Genomic DNA, 12987 nt, shown 5'->3' on the forward strand with positions numbered 1-12987 from the left:
GCTTTCCTGCTCCTCTGATGCTGCCTGGCCTGCTGTGTTCATCCAGCTCTACACCTCATTATCTTAGACTCCAGCATCGGCAGTTCCTGCTATCTCTGAGGATTGTGGGAGTGTTTGTTCATTCTTTGGTATTTTTCGGAGTCCCTAAAAATCACTCATCCTTGAATTGACTTTCAGTTCACTATTATCTTGTATAGTAATTACCTCAATATTAACTCCACTGTTTTGTACATCACACACCTGATGGAATTTACTGGCTAACCCACCAATGCCCACTTGAATGATTAGATGTGAGACAAACATGATTTGTTTCATGACTTCTCATTTCTGAAATCACCTGTTGAATTCCTCTGCCAGCTTCCTCAGGTGTGGAAGGAATCCTCAGTTTTCTGGGTGAAACACTTGTTTTTCATCTTTGATTTTTTTTTTTCTCATAATTTCTCCAGACTTGGGAAGTGTTGCAGCATTTTATTTTTTCATTGCAAATCTGTACAGACCCACGTTTGAGTTGAATGTGTTTAGACCACTGATCACGTGCTACGTTTCTGTCCTTTCCCTGCAGTTTCATAGTTCAGTTAGTTTTGTTTTGACATAATATCTGTAAGGAGCCTGAAGTTGACCAACCACACGCTGTCTGATGGTTCACTGCACAATTCATTCCTTTATTTAAGAGATGTAACAACTACAGGCTTTGGATCTAAACATTTTTTGCAGGAACTTACCTCTCTCCACGGACAGTGCCAGATCTGCATTTTTCAGCAATTTCTGTTTTGAAAAATAGTTTGTGTATGCCATAAACTTGATTGATAGGAGATATAGTCATTTATTATTTTACATTCCTTTAGCACATTTTGTGTAAAAAAAAAAAAAAAAGAAAAATCACCACTGGTGATGAATAAACTGTCTGTTGCGATCTGTCCAGGCATTCACTATCTACTGCAATGTCAAAATGGCTGAATATTTGACATTTTAACTCTCCTCTTGCATTGATATTTGATCCCCAGATTTAGGTTGTTGATGACCCACAGAGTATCACTGCCAACCATAATTTATCCAGTGACTTCATTTGTATTCAGTATCAGGCAACAAAAATTGGGAATGTTTTGGGAATCGCCTTCCTTTAGGTAGCCGCTTTTGTAAGGTCAGAAAGTATGTTTGGATTTCTACTTTACATTGCTACCAAATATATGCAGTCCCCAGATTGCAAGCTGGTTTTGTCTTGAGTCTGTTCAAAAATTTGTGTGCAGTTGAAACAAAATGCAAGATGACATAGAATAATTGTTCGTAAGTACAGGAAACACTCATATATCAGATATTTTAAAATTACGCCCCTGTATGGGATCGCATTCATAAGTCAGATGTTCTTAAATCTTAAATCTACACTGGTATGACTACATGCTTGGGCAGTCCACTTAGCCTTCTCCCAAAATGTCTGGAAGTGCATCATCTATGTTCTTATTGGTTCTGATCATATATACCTTAGATTGATACTGAATAAAATGTTATTGTATCCATTTGTATTTTAAATTGAGTGCATGATGTAGTCCCAGGCACCTACATGGAACTCGCAGGTAGTTGAGAGATAGCAAGGCTTGTATGTGTACAGTGTCTTTCACAATATCAGACGACCTCAAGGTTTTACAGCCAATAAGGTATTTTTGAAGTGTGGAAACTGTTTGAATGTAGGAAATATGATAGTTGGTGTGCTGATAGCAAGCTCCCACAGGTGTTGAAATAAATGATAATATGTTTTTCGTGCTGTTGTTTTGTGGGCTAAAGGTTGACCAGGATGCTGGAAAAACTCCCTTGTTATTATTCATAAAGTACAGTTTCACATGTATTTCCACATGAGGGGACAGATTAATGTCTCATCTGAAAGTGCCCGAGAGCATAATATCCTCAATATACCCACGACTCTTTGAACTAGAAAGTTAAGAGTTCAGGTTTCACTTAGACTTGAACTCAAAAATTAGCCAGTCATCAGAATCAAAAGTCATCAAAACATCTTGGTTGCAGCCTTTTACTGCTAACCTTCCTGTCCAGTATTTGGCAGCCTACCAATTTGTTCAGCTGCCAGGTGGAAATAGAATTTTAAAAATGATACTGCAGTCCTGCCATTAAATTCTGATCATGCAAGTTGCCTTCCTCGCTGCCCTGTTGACATATATTGTTAAACAGTATTTGCCTATTCAGGTACTGTCCCTTCCCGTTCACACATGCATTATAAAATCTCTCCTCAAACAAACTTTGGCAACCAAACCGTGCAACCCTCTAACACCACCTCCATCATCTAGCTTAGTGATACTACACGTGCCCGGTTCCCCTTATCTGATCATAGCCTGAGAACAAACTGTGGTTGCTTATTTTCCTGCACCATTGTTTCTGAAGGCACCAAAGATCTATTTTTGACTCCTGTTTGTATCTCATACATTTGTCTCAGGACGTGCACACTTGATGGCTCTACTTCGATCACCACCATCTCTATCGATCCTTTCAGTCTGAGTTGTCCAACTGCTTATTTATTTTTCCAACATCCAATACTCAATGACCAGAAATTTCCTGCAGTCAAATGTTGGGAAGACCAATGTCACGGTCTTCAGTCCCCAGCACAAGTTTTGTTTCTAGTCACTGATTCTGTCCTTCTCTGACAACAGTTCAATGCCCAGCCAGATCAAGCAGTTCATTTGTAACTGTTATGCAATATTTGAGCCTGAGGTGAGCTTCTGACCACATATCAGAGCTGCATATTTGCACATCCTTGCCATCATTCCAGTTCCTTCCCTGCTGGAAAATCTTAACCATACCTCAAGTACCTCTGGACTCAACTAGTGCAGTATATTCACGGCTGACCTTCAGTCTTGCATCCTTTATGAGCTCATCCAGAACTTTGGTATCCATTTCCCAGGCCACATGTTCACGGACCCATTGATTCTGTGTTCATTGGCCTGCATTGGCTGAGTAATTCCTCAATATTAAAATTCTAGTCATGACTTCATATCCTTTCAGTTCATTGCCTATTCCCCCATCTCCATTCCCTTCCTTAGCCTGACAACAATCACCACCACTCTTAAATTTCCAACTACGATCTTTCTTGCATCCCATCTTATGTTTGCTCCAACATTAGCAGCCTTGTTTGCAGTTGCTTCTGTTCTATACTGTGCCCCTTCTACCCTCGCTTTTTTTTTATGTCGTTTTGTACACTGATATCACCAAACATGGTTTGGAGTCACATTTCGTTTTGTAATGCTCCTACAAAGTGTTTAGGGTGTTTTACTATGCTAACGATGCTGTATAAATGCTAGTTGTTGTTACCTATGCTTTCAACTGTCATTATGAATTTGCTTTCAGGATAAGGCACCTCTTCACCAATACAGTAGTAGTTATTAAATAATTGTTAATATTATTTAAATTATTTTATGTTTGTCTTTTGAAATATTAGTTTCAGTTAAAGTAGCTAAGATTATACAATCATTGAGGTCATTAAAACAAGTTATATTTATTGAAAATAGTTTTTGTAGGTTATTTCAAAAGAGTTCAGTGTTTTGTGCTCTTTAGCAATATAGCATGAGTTAACTTGCAATTTAAAAAAAAAAACGGCCATCAATACCCAGTTCAAGTATTGAATTAATCCTTATGTCTTCCACAGGTCTGCGTTTTCATCTATACTGACTTAATGCTGTTGACCAAGGAGGACGAGCAGGGTCACTGTAGTGTTCTACAAAATCCTCTTTTCCTTCAGAATATGGAGCTAGAGGAAGGTGAGAATCTCCCACAAGATATTTATGGAAGAACTAATATTTTACAGCATTTACATAGAAGTAACAAATAATCCCTTGCACCATAAACCTGCTCTCCAGATGCTGCATTTTTTTTTTCACTGATACACTGACATCTAAGGCATCTTATCTGTCTTTGTATCAGTCAACCTTTGAGGCCTTGAAAAATCCCTTGAAAAGCAAAGGGAAAATGAGTTGCATGCTATGTGTATGTGGTTATCATCTTTGTCATTCACCTTGTGGGGTTTGCTCTGTGTGGGTTTGTCTTAAACTCCTGTGCATTTTTATAATGCAGCCATGTTTTCTTCATCTCAAGCACCTAGTTATAAGGTGCTAGTAATTAAAACATCCATTTGTGGGGTGAAGAATTGACTCTGACTACTATTAAGTATAGCATGCCTTGACTGAGAAGGAAAGTCAAACACTGCACCACATATATGCAAATACACATGGGCCTGAGAAATGGGGTGGTCTGGTATACCCACCTGATTTATAGGCTGTGATCTATGGTAATTAACTGTTCAACATTTAATTGAATCTATGATTTAATGGAATCCAATTATTTATTTTTGGTGTGCTGATCTAAAAGAAGATAGAGCTCTTTAAGCCTTGACCTGACTTGTTTTATTGATGCACTTTAATATAAAAGAAAACTTCCGGATTGGCAAAGTGAAAGCAGTAACAGGATCACCTAATCTCTGGAAAAACATATCAGATTTTAGCTTTATGGATCCCTGGCTTTGTCTGTTCATTCATGTAATGTCTGCTGATATAACTGCTTTGTGTAAATGTTTGTGTTAACTATTGCTTCTCCTAGCAAGCATAGATGTAGTTAAGTAGTAAAAGTGTAGAGTTTCTGACACCATCTCTGAATCATTCTGACATTGAAAGATTTAAATTGGATAGAATTAGAATTTGTGGTTCAATCTTGCATTAGAATGTAACCTTTTCCGAGCTGATCTAATCAAATAGTTCTCTAACATCGCTAGACTTAAATTGGGTTTATTATATCCCAGGGAGGAATCACATTTGGACTTGTCACGTGTCATTGTAAATAAAAAGTCAATGCAATTTTAAAAAGTACTCCGTGCTTGCCATCACAAAAACCCTTAATGCTTGCTATGAAGGTGTTGCCAGTTTTCTTAATAGTACTGCCCAGTTTTCCCTGCTTTGTTAAACTTGACTAGCTAGAGAGACAGTTAGGGAATGGATATTTTTGTGTACCTTTTCCACAAAATGGTACATCTGCTTTAGCAGCAACAGTAATGCAGATTCTTAGTTGAAATCTGCCATTAAAAATTGTAATATCTCAAATGTATGCAATATTTGAGTGTGATTACACTGACTAAACTTGCTGCCATTTTCATTTCTGCCCTTTTTTAAAAAAATAAGTTGTAATTATTTTATGTGACTTTTTTAATGGATATGAAGCAATTTGACATCCCACAAATAAACAATTAGCCTTTAAGGGCAGCTGAGGTGTAAAGGAGTATTTATGAAGCTTGTACACTTAAGAACATAGTTACACCTCATTTATTAAGGTGGAAGTTGTTACCTTCTCTTGTTAGTTTCACAGTGAAACTAACAATGTCAATATAACTTATTTCTTGTGATAGCAGGCTGAGGTATTTCAACAGTGTACCGTTAGAAGAAGTTTAGAATCATCAGCCGGACCTCTGGATTTCCACATTATTCCGTGCATCTATGTACATCAGAGATTGCTGTCCATTTCAGTACATGAATGATGGTAGATGCTGATAGTTTTGCCATCCCTGTCATTGCAACATCTACAGAACAGTGTGATCAAGTATTTATCATATTCCTTCTTGAAACATGTTTCAACTTTTGTTGTGTAGTGCATTCATACCACATTATCTTCTAGATAACGGTCTTTTGGCCAATCATGTGAAACCACCTCTCAAGGGCAGTTAGGGATGGGCAATAAATACTGGCCCAGCCAGCTGTAAAGATTGTAATGATGTCTGCCAGTAGACCTCATTAGAATGAGTTCCCTGATTGGGACTTAATCTGGCCCAAACAGGGAGCCCTGGCTGACAGACAAAAAACAGGAGTGTCAGACATCTTGTTACTCCGACAGCTAGCTCAGAGGGAGCTGGATCAGTTCAAGGACTTTCCACATGTAAATAAAGGGTGACTTGGTAATAGGATAGCAGCCTTAGTGGTGTTACTTCACACTTATATTTTGTACTTACCCTTTAACAGCTACTGTCAAAGCGGCTGTCTGCTCCTATGAATTTCTGAATGAGGCAGCTGACTGCTGTGAAAAGGTTGCCTTCCCCTGACAGTTTTACACTATGAAAGGATTGTCAGAATGCAGTTATGCTTCCACATTTCTGAGGGAGCACTGTGCAGGATCTCCTACCAGAAATATGGAGCACATTTCTTTTGTAAACCAGAGGGCTACCAGTACCAATCTGCATTCGATCATCACTCCGCAGAACATCTGGACCCTGGTATCGGAAACAGTGCATCTGAGATTGGGTGTATTGCCCTGCTGCTGTGATGAAACTGCTCTTCTGAACTCAAAAGCCTGATTCCTCTGCTAGAATGAAACTGAAACCTGATTCTTCTGAACTGAACTCAAACTAAACGACCAGTGTTCCTTTTTTCTATATGTCACAAACTCAGCAGCATTGCATTTAATTACTTGACATCACGTGTATCCTGCTAGGCACTAAGTCACATGCTTTCTTACAAATTATGCGTATAGGTCACTTGTCCACCTCTGAATAAAAGTCCTTCTCAAAACTGAAACCAAAGCCCATCTGCCTCAATTTTAAGAACTGAAATTCCCAAATAACATTTAATATGCATCATTACCACAGCATGACAATTGGTATTTGGACTGCTCCAGAAATATAACAAGGCAACAACATCCCCAAACAGGCAGTGATTTTCCTGTTTTGCAAGCCATTGTGAATGACCTACAAGTCTATGGATGTGGGAGCACAGCAGAAGATGCCAGTTAGAATCCAGCATGACAGCTGGATAGGGTTTGCCAGATGAATCTGAAACTGAACAGAAAAGATGATGCAAATGAACCCACTGCAAAGGACATTCAGCGGAATTGTGGTGCAGGATACAAAGCAGCTTTCACGAGAATCAAACAAGTCGTGACGACAATATCATTGCTGAGTAACTATGATGACAATCATCATATCACTGCAGTATGATCCCAGTGAGACAGGGCTGGAAGCAACCCATATGCAGCAAGGTTAACTAGTTGTATTTGCACTCAGGACATTAATGCAAATGGAACAATGCTACACTCAGATTGATTAAAGAGTGCATGGCTATTGTCTTTGATTGTGAGCATTTTAATTGATACCTGTTTCGGAGAGACAAAATGACAGTGGAGTATGACCCCAAGCTACTTCAAAGCATCTTCTTCAAACTGCTTCTTTCTGTTCCAAAGTGTGTCTAAAGAATTTATTTTTATTCATTTGCGGGATGAGGGCGTCGCTGGCTAGGCAACATTTATTGCCCATCCCTAATTGCCGAGAGGGAAGTTCAGAGTCAACGACATTGCTGTGGGTCTGGAGTCACATGTAGGTCAGACCAGGTAAGGATGACAGTTTCCTTCCCTAAAGGACATTAGTGAACCAGATGGGTTTTCCCGATAATTGACAATGGATTCATGGTCATCATTAGATTCTTAATTCCAGACATTTCTTTTAAATTGAATTCAAATTCCACCATCTGCCATTTTTGAACCCGGGTCCCCAGAACGTTATCTGGGTCACTGGATTAACAGTCTAGCGATAATACCACTGGGCCATCGCCTCCTCCTGAATGTCATTTCACTTGATGACTTCTTGACTTGACATACGGGCATGGGAAATAGATGTATGTTGTTAATATGCTGTTAAGTGCAATACTCCCTGTGGAAAAAGGTTGAGGATGTTAAGACACAATATGATAACTTCATGAATCAATGAGAAGCGTCAAATCAACACGTTTCAGTAGTCATCAACACAGCAGACTGAACCTGAAAGGTAAGCATCTTGTTTCAATCAAGCAAAGTATGTATCAAGATGAAAGTCTCAAATACAGCATGAAGTAATAATGAAAATGTGGCCTGAAAGCATCAATAACATTTCTGTTGCTAGAAGAGAGTACTGGAGTGCCAAAGGCCACTGTTTCCCCAGCAACCGAAATGGATCAGCAGATCTCTAAGGTTTTTGGAGTAGATCTGTAGCTCGGGTTGTGGGTTTTGAGGTTGGTTGGTTCGCCAAGCTGGTTTGTTGTTCCACAGACGTTTCGTTACCGTGCTTGGTAACATCCTCAGTGCAGCCTCTGATGAAGCGTCGGTGTGTTGTCCCGCCTGGTTTTTAAACTCTGGGGCCCGTTGCGATGGATTGCCTCACTTCCGGGTTTCCTCCGTAGTGGAATGTATACGGGTCGAGTTCAATGTGTTTATTAATAGCATGCTTCGTGGAGTGCCGTGCTTGTCTCTGCCTAGCCTGCCCCAGGATCTTGGTGTTGTCCCAGTCGAAGTCGTGGTTCTCCTTGTCCATGTGGATTGAGATGAGTGAGTATTAGTCATGTCTTTTTGTAACCAGTTGGTGTTCATGTACTCTCGTTGTTAGTTTCCTTCCTGTTTGTCCGCTGTAGTGTTTCTCACAGTCTCTGCAGGGGATCTTGTAGATGACATTGGTCCTGTCCATGGCGGGGAGTGGGTCTTTAGTTCGGGTGAGCACTTGTCGTAGGGTTGATGTGGGCTTGTGTGCCAGTGTGATGCCCAGCGGTCGTAGAAGTCTTGTGGTGAGCTCTGGCGTGTTCCTGATGTAGGGTAGTGTGATGAGTGTGTCGGGGCATGTAGAATCTTTCTGATGCTGTTCCCGTGGGCATCTCCTGACCCAGTTCTTTGGATATCCATTATCCTTGAACACTTGGAAGAGGTATTCCTCCTCCTCTTGGCGTAGTTCTATGTTGCTGCAGTGTGTTGTTGCCCTTTTAAATAGTGTTCGCACGCAGCTTCGTTTGGCAGGCTAGGCACGAGAATTCCTGGAAGCATGGCACTCCACGAAGCATGCTATTAATAAACACATTGAACTCGACCCCGTATTTATTCCACTACGGAGGAAACACGGAAGTGAGGCAATCCATTGCAACGGACCCCAGATTTTAAAAACCAGGCGGGAAAACACACCGACGCTTCATCAGAGGCTGCACTGAGGATGTTACCAAGCACGGTAACGAAAAGTCTGCAGAACAACGGATCAGCAGATGTTTCATTTGCAACAGTTTTGCCATGGGAATTAAATTACCTAGAGGAATAATATCATCCTAAGAATGAGCAGGTACCAGAACAGCCAGTGACAACTCTCTCACATACCATTTGAGGTTTTACCTGAATTAAAGACTGCGTGTGTGTGTGTAGTACATGCGCAGAGACTGATAAAAGTGGAATTGACTAGAGTTAAAACACTTTTATTAATGAATAATAATGTGACCATGTACACCCTATTGGGTACTGTGTGTAACTTGTAATTCAAATTGTAGTACATGCAGTTCTTTTTATTTAAAAGGAAATGAGTGGAAGAAAGCAATTATACCAAGTGTTCTAGCTTGTGTTGCTGTAGTCAGGCAACATCTACTTCTGTTGTAAGTGCCTTTATAAGCAGACTGTGGCAGCCATTAAACCGTAACATTTGAAACGGAAGAGACTCTGAAGAAGGCATCAAGGGGATTAGGTGAGAAGGAGGCCTTTCAGGACCAGAAAGAGAGTGGGCAGCATTGCTCACTTGCACAGTGGCAGTTTATTTTATGGATGTATATGATTTCCTGACACGTTTTCTTAAAATAAGTAATTTTTCTTGCTAAAACTGTTCGACAGGGCCTAATCTTCATGTTCATAAACTGTTAGATAACCAAACAAAAAAAAAAAGTTATTTCCTTTAGGGTGTCTTTTGTTCCTTTTTGATATTCGTTGAATAAATTATATTGAGTGTTAAGAGGTTTTCTTTGACAATTTCTGCTATAGAAGTGCACCTGTTGACGGGCTTAATTGGCTATCTACGTACACAGATTTTCTTTCTTTAAATAATTATGAAGAAAATGCTGGGAATCTTGTCAATCCAGAAGAATCTGACCTCCCAGGGCCTTAAGTTTACATTAATACCAGCTGGTGTGGGTAAAGGTAGTGCTGAAGAAAAGCTGCTCAATTGTTGTTGGATTCATGTTCGCCTGCCCAAAATCAGTTTTTCTAAAAAGGAAGCAGAAGTTTAATATCATATCAAAAGGCGGCCCCCAATAATCAAGAATAGCCCTTGAGAAAATAAATTATTTTGATACTTGGCTATAATTTTATTTTTATGGTGTTTTACTACACTAACGTAGCTATGAGACTGCAATGTGGCATTTTAAATCTCTGCACTTTCTCTAGGGTCTGACATCTTTTTTAAAGGGTGTTGTCTGGAATTGAAGACAATATTTCAGCTGAAGCCTATGTTCTCTCATTGAAATAAAATAGTGTACAACTCAAATGAAGCAACATCTCATCAAAGATTCCCTGACCTACTTTGGAGGAGATGAAGTATATGTCCAAAAGGCACTATTATCCATTTCCTGTTACAAGGAAATGCTTTTGTTGTACTCTGGGTCATGCTAATGATGCCACCTAAATTTGAACACTGACCATAATAGTAACGCAATGGAGCAATCACATGCATATATCAAATTTATTGCACTAAGTACTCGTTATATCACTTTTCTTTCAAATGCTGGGAAAATAGCAGTTTTTTAATTTTTGCATGGTGATGTAAGTTCTTTCAAAGAATGCAGAAGACCACACTTCTAACAGCCTATCTTATATCCCTGGTCTTTTTCATTCATCTTCAAGTGTCAAATAGAGACCACTCTGTAACTAGATGGTTTCGTTTTTGTTCAGTAATGCCCATACTATATGTAGCCTGTAGTTGATTTTCCTACACGTGATCCCTTCTGACCGTGTGGTGCCTGAGTTAGTGGTTGAGGTAATTGACATGTATGTTTAATGTAGGCACCATGGTAGATGGTGTGTGACTGCATTTCTTGCCATTAAAAGAAACATCTTAAAGGGAATAAGTCCCTTTATGAATTTGCGCTGTTAACCTGGACCTGTTTTGCTGATGAGTTGAAAGAAGAGTTGCCTTAATGCGTGAAGACTTGGTCTTTTTAAGACTCATAATTTATGTTGTCATTAATACACTTTATTTACAGTTAAAATTAAAAAAAACTTGTCATATATTTAAGCATATAAATAAGGAGTATTTTAACGATGAACAAATTTGTAATCTCTCACTGCAGCATTTTACAGTTTAATTCAGTATCTCAGGGGAACTTCAGTTTCTTTAGATAATAAGTGCCCTTTAATTTGTGAAAAGCAATATCACATTTCCATCTTATCTAGGTTTTGCCTATGAAATATTTTAAAATACATTGGGATTCATTAAATAAATATATCTGAACAGGCCAAATTTATACAGTGAGAATTTTAAATGACTGGCTGTGCTTATTATGTCTTTCCCTGCTTTTTAACTTTGTATCAGGACCTGGTACACTCTAAGGAATTGATGATAAGATGCAGAATAATTTAGTTAATCATCTTTTTGGAAAGAAAGGACTCAAGTGCAGCTCAAATTCATTGAGCCACCTCATGTTGTTTATTCTAGTTTAACAAGCATGATGCACTGTTGTATGTTTTAAAATGATCCTTCAGCTAGTCCAAATGACTTCTTCAAAATTATGTACAAAAAAGGCATTTCTTTTCAAATGATATCGTCCCTGTGCACATTTCCTGTGGTTACCTTCAGTTTTGCAACAACTGCCACTGTGCAGTGAGGTTTAGAATTGGCATAGTTCTCAGCAAGTGCTTCTTCCAGCAAAACTGAGTTAGACCATAAGGTGAAGTGAACAGAGATCTGCCACGTGAGTTACATTCAGTCTGTGATGCATTTCTCATTCTCAAAGGAATGAGTACTGCAGTATTCATGGTTTTTGCCAAAACCTCTTCAGGATATTAAGGAGTGGAGAAAGCATGCTTATAAACAGCATCTACATAGTACCGGCAAGATATTTTTAAACTTTATTTATAGTTGTATTTTCTATGTTGTAAATGCTGCAGATTTGAAGTTTGTCTTTAATGTACACTTTTAGGTCACAATTCAATGATGGGGAACCCAGTATATCAGTGCTTTTTTTAAAAAAAAACGAGGACAAGCCTGAAGCATTTACAACTATCTTCAGCCAGAAATGCTGAGTAGATGCTGAATGGCTTCCTCATGATTTCCTCACCATTACAGAAGGTGATCTTCAGCTAATTGCAACTGTTCCCTGTGATATCCAGGAATGGTTGAAAGCATTGAACACTTCAAGAGCTACACTGCTTGACAACGTAACAGTTGGTGTACTTTGACATTGTCCTGCAGAACTAAAACCAAGCTGTTCTAACACAGAGGCAACATTGGCTCTGCTTAGGGATATTCTGTCCAAAAGAAGCAGGAGAAGTCTCAATCTAGTCCTTTACTGTCACGTTCCAGTCTCAATCAAGTTTTTCATTCACTCATGGCATGGAGTGCCACTGGCTGGGCCAGCATTAATTCCCTTGAAAAGGTGATGGTAAGCTGCCTTTTTGAATCTCTGCAGTCCACGTGCTGTAGGTAAATCAACAATACTATTAAGGAAAGATTTCCAAGCTTTTGACCCAACAACACTGAAGGAATGGTGATAGTGGAGAATTTGCAGGTGAAGCTGTTCACATTTATCTGCTCCCTTTGATTAGGTGAATTTCTGCACTGCATCTTGTAAGTGGTACACACTGCAGCTACTTAGATTGATGTGGTGGGAATGAATGTGGCACAAATCAAGTGGGTTTCTCTATCGTGGATGATGTCTTGAGTGTTGTTGGAGCTTCACTCATCCAGACAAATGAAGAGTATTCCATCACACTCTTGACTTGTGCCTTGTAGATGGTGGACAGGCTTTGAGAAGTGTGGAGGAAAGTTATTCACTACAGGATTTCTAGCCTCTGACCTGCACTTGTAGCCATCATAGCCACCATCAAGAGTAAATTGATGGGACACAAACTGGCCAGGTTGGATTTGTCCTGCTTTTTGTGTACAGGACATACCTGGGTAATTTTCCACATTGTCAGGTAGATGCCAGTGTTGTAACTGTACTGGAAGAGCTTGGCTAGAGTGTGGCAAGT

General features: G+C 39.4%; 1 protein-coding gene across 5 annotated transcripts in view; it reads left to right on the plus strand.

Annotated features, from left to right (window-relative positions):
* The window catches only part of rgs3a (regulator of G protein signaling 3a), a 275278-nt gene that overhangs the window by 163214 nt on the left and 99077 nt on the right, over positions 1-12987 (plus strand). For 4 of the 5 annotated variants that reach the window (XM_048613560.1, XM_048613559.1, XM_048613561.1 and 1 more), the window contains one exon: positions 3647-3758. In XM_048613560.1, the coding sequence (XP_048469517.1) occupies positions 3647-3758 (112 nt within the window). Of the gene's footprint in view, positions 1-3646; positions 3759-11659; positions 11709-12987 lie in introns of those variants that run through there. The other variant, XM_048613565.1, reaches the window with a different exon arrangement.

This window comes from Rhincodon typus, chromosome 28, assembly GCF_021869965.1.
Source record: "Rhincodon typus isolate 14 chromosome 28, sRhiTyp1.1, whole genome shotgun sequence".
NCBI classification, from domain to species: domain Eukaryota; kingdom Metazoa; phylum Chordata; class Chondrichthyes; order Orectolobiformes; family Rhincodontidae; genus Rhincodon; species Rhincodon typus.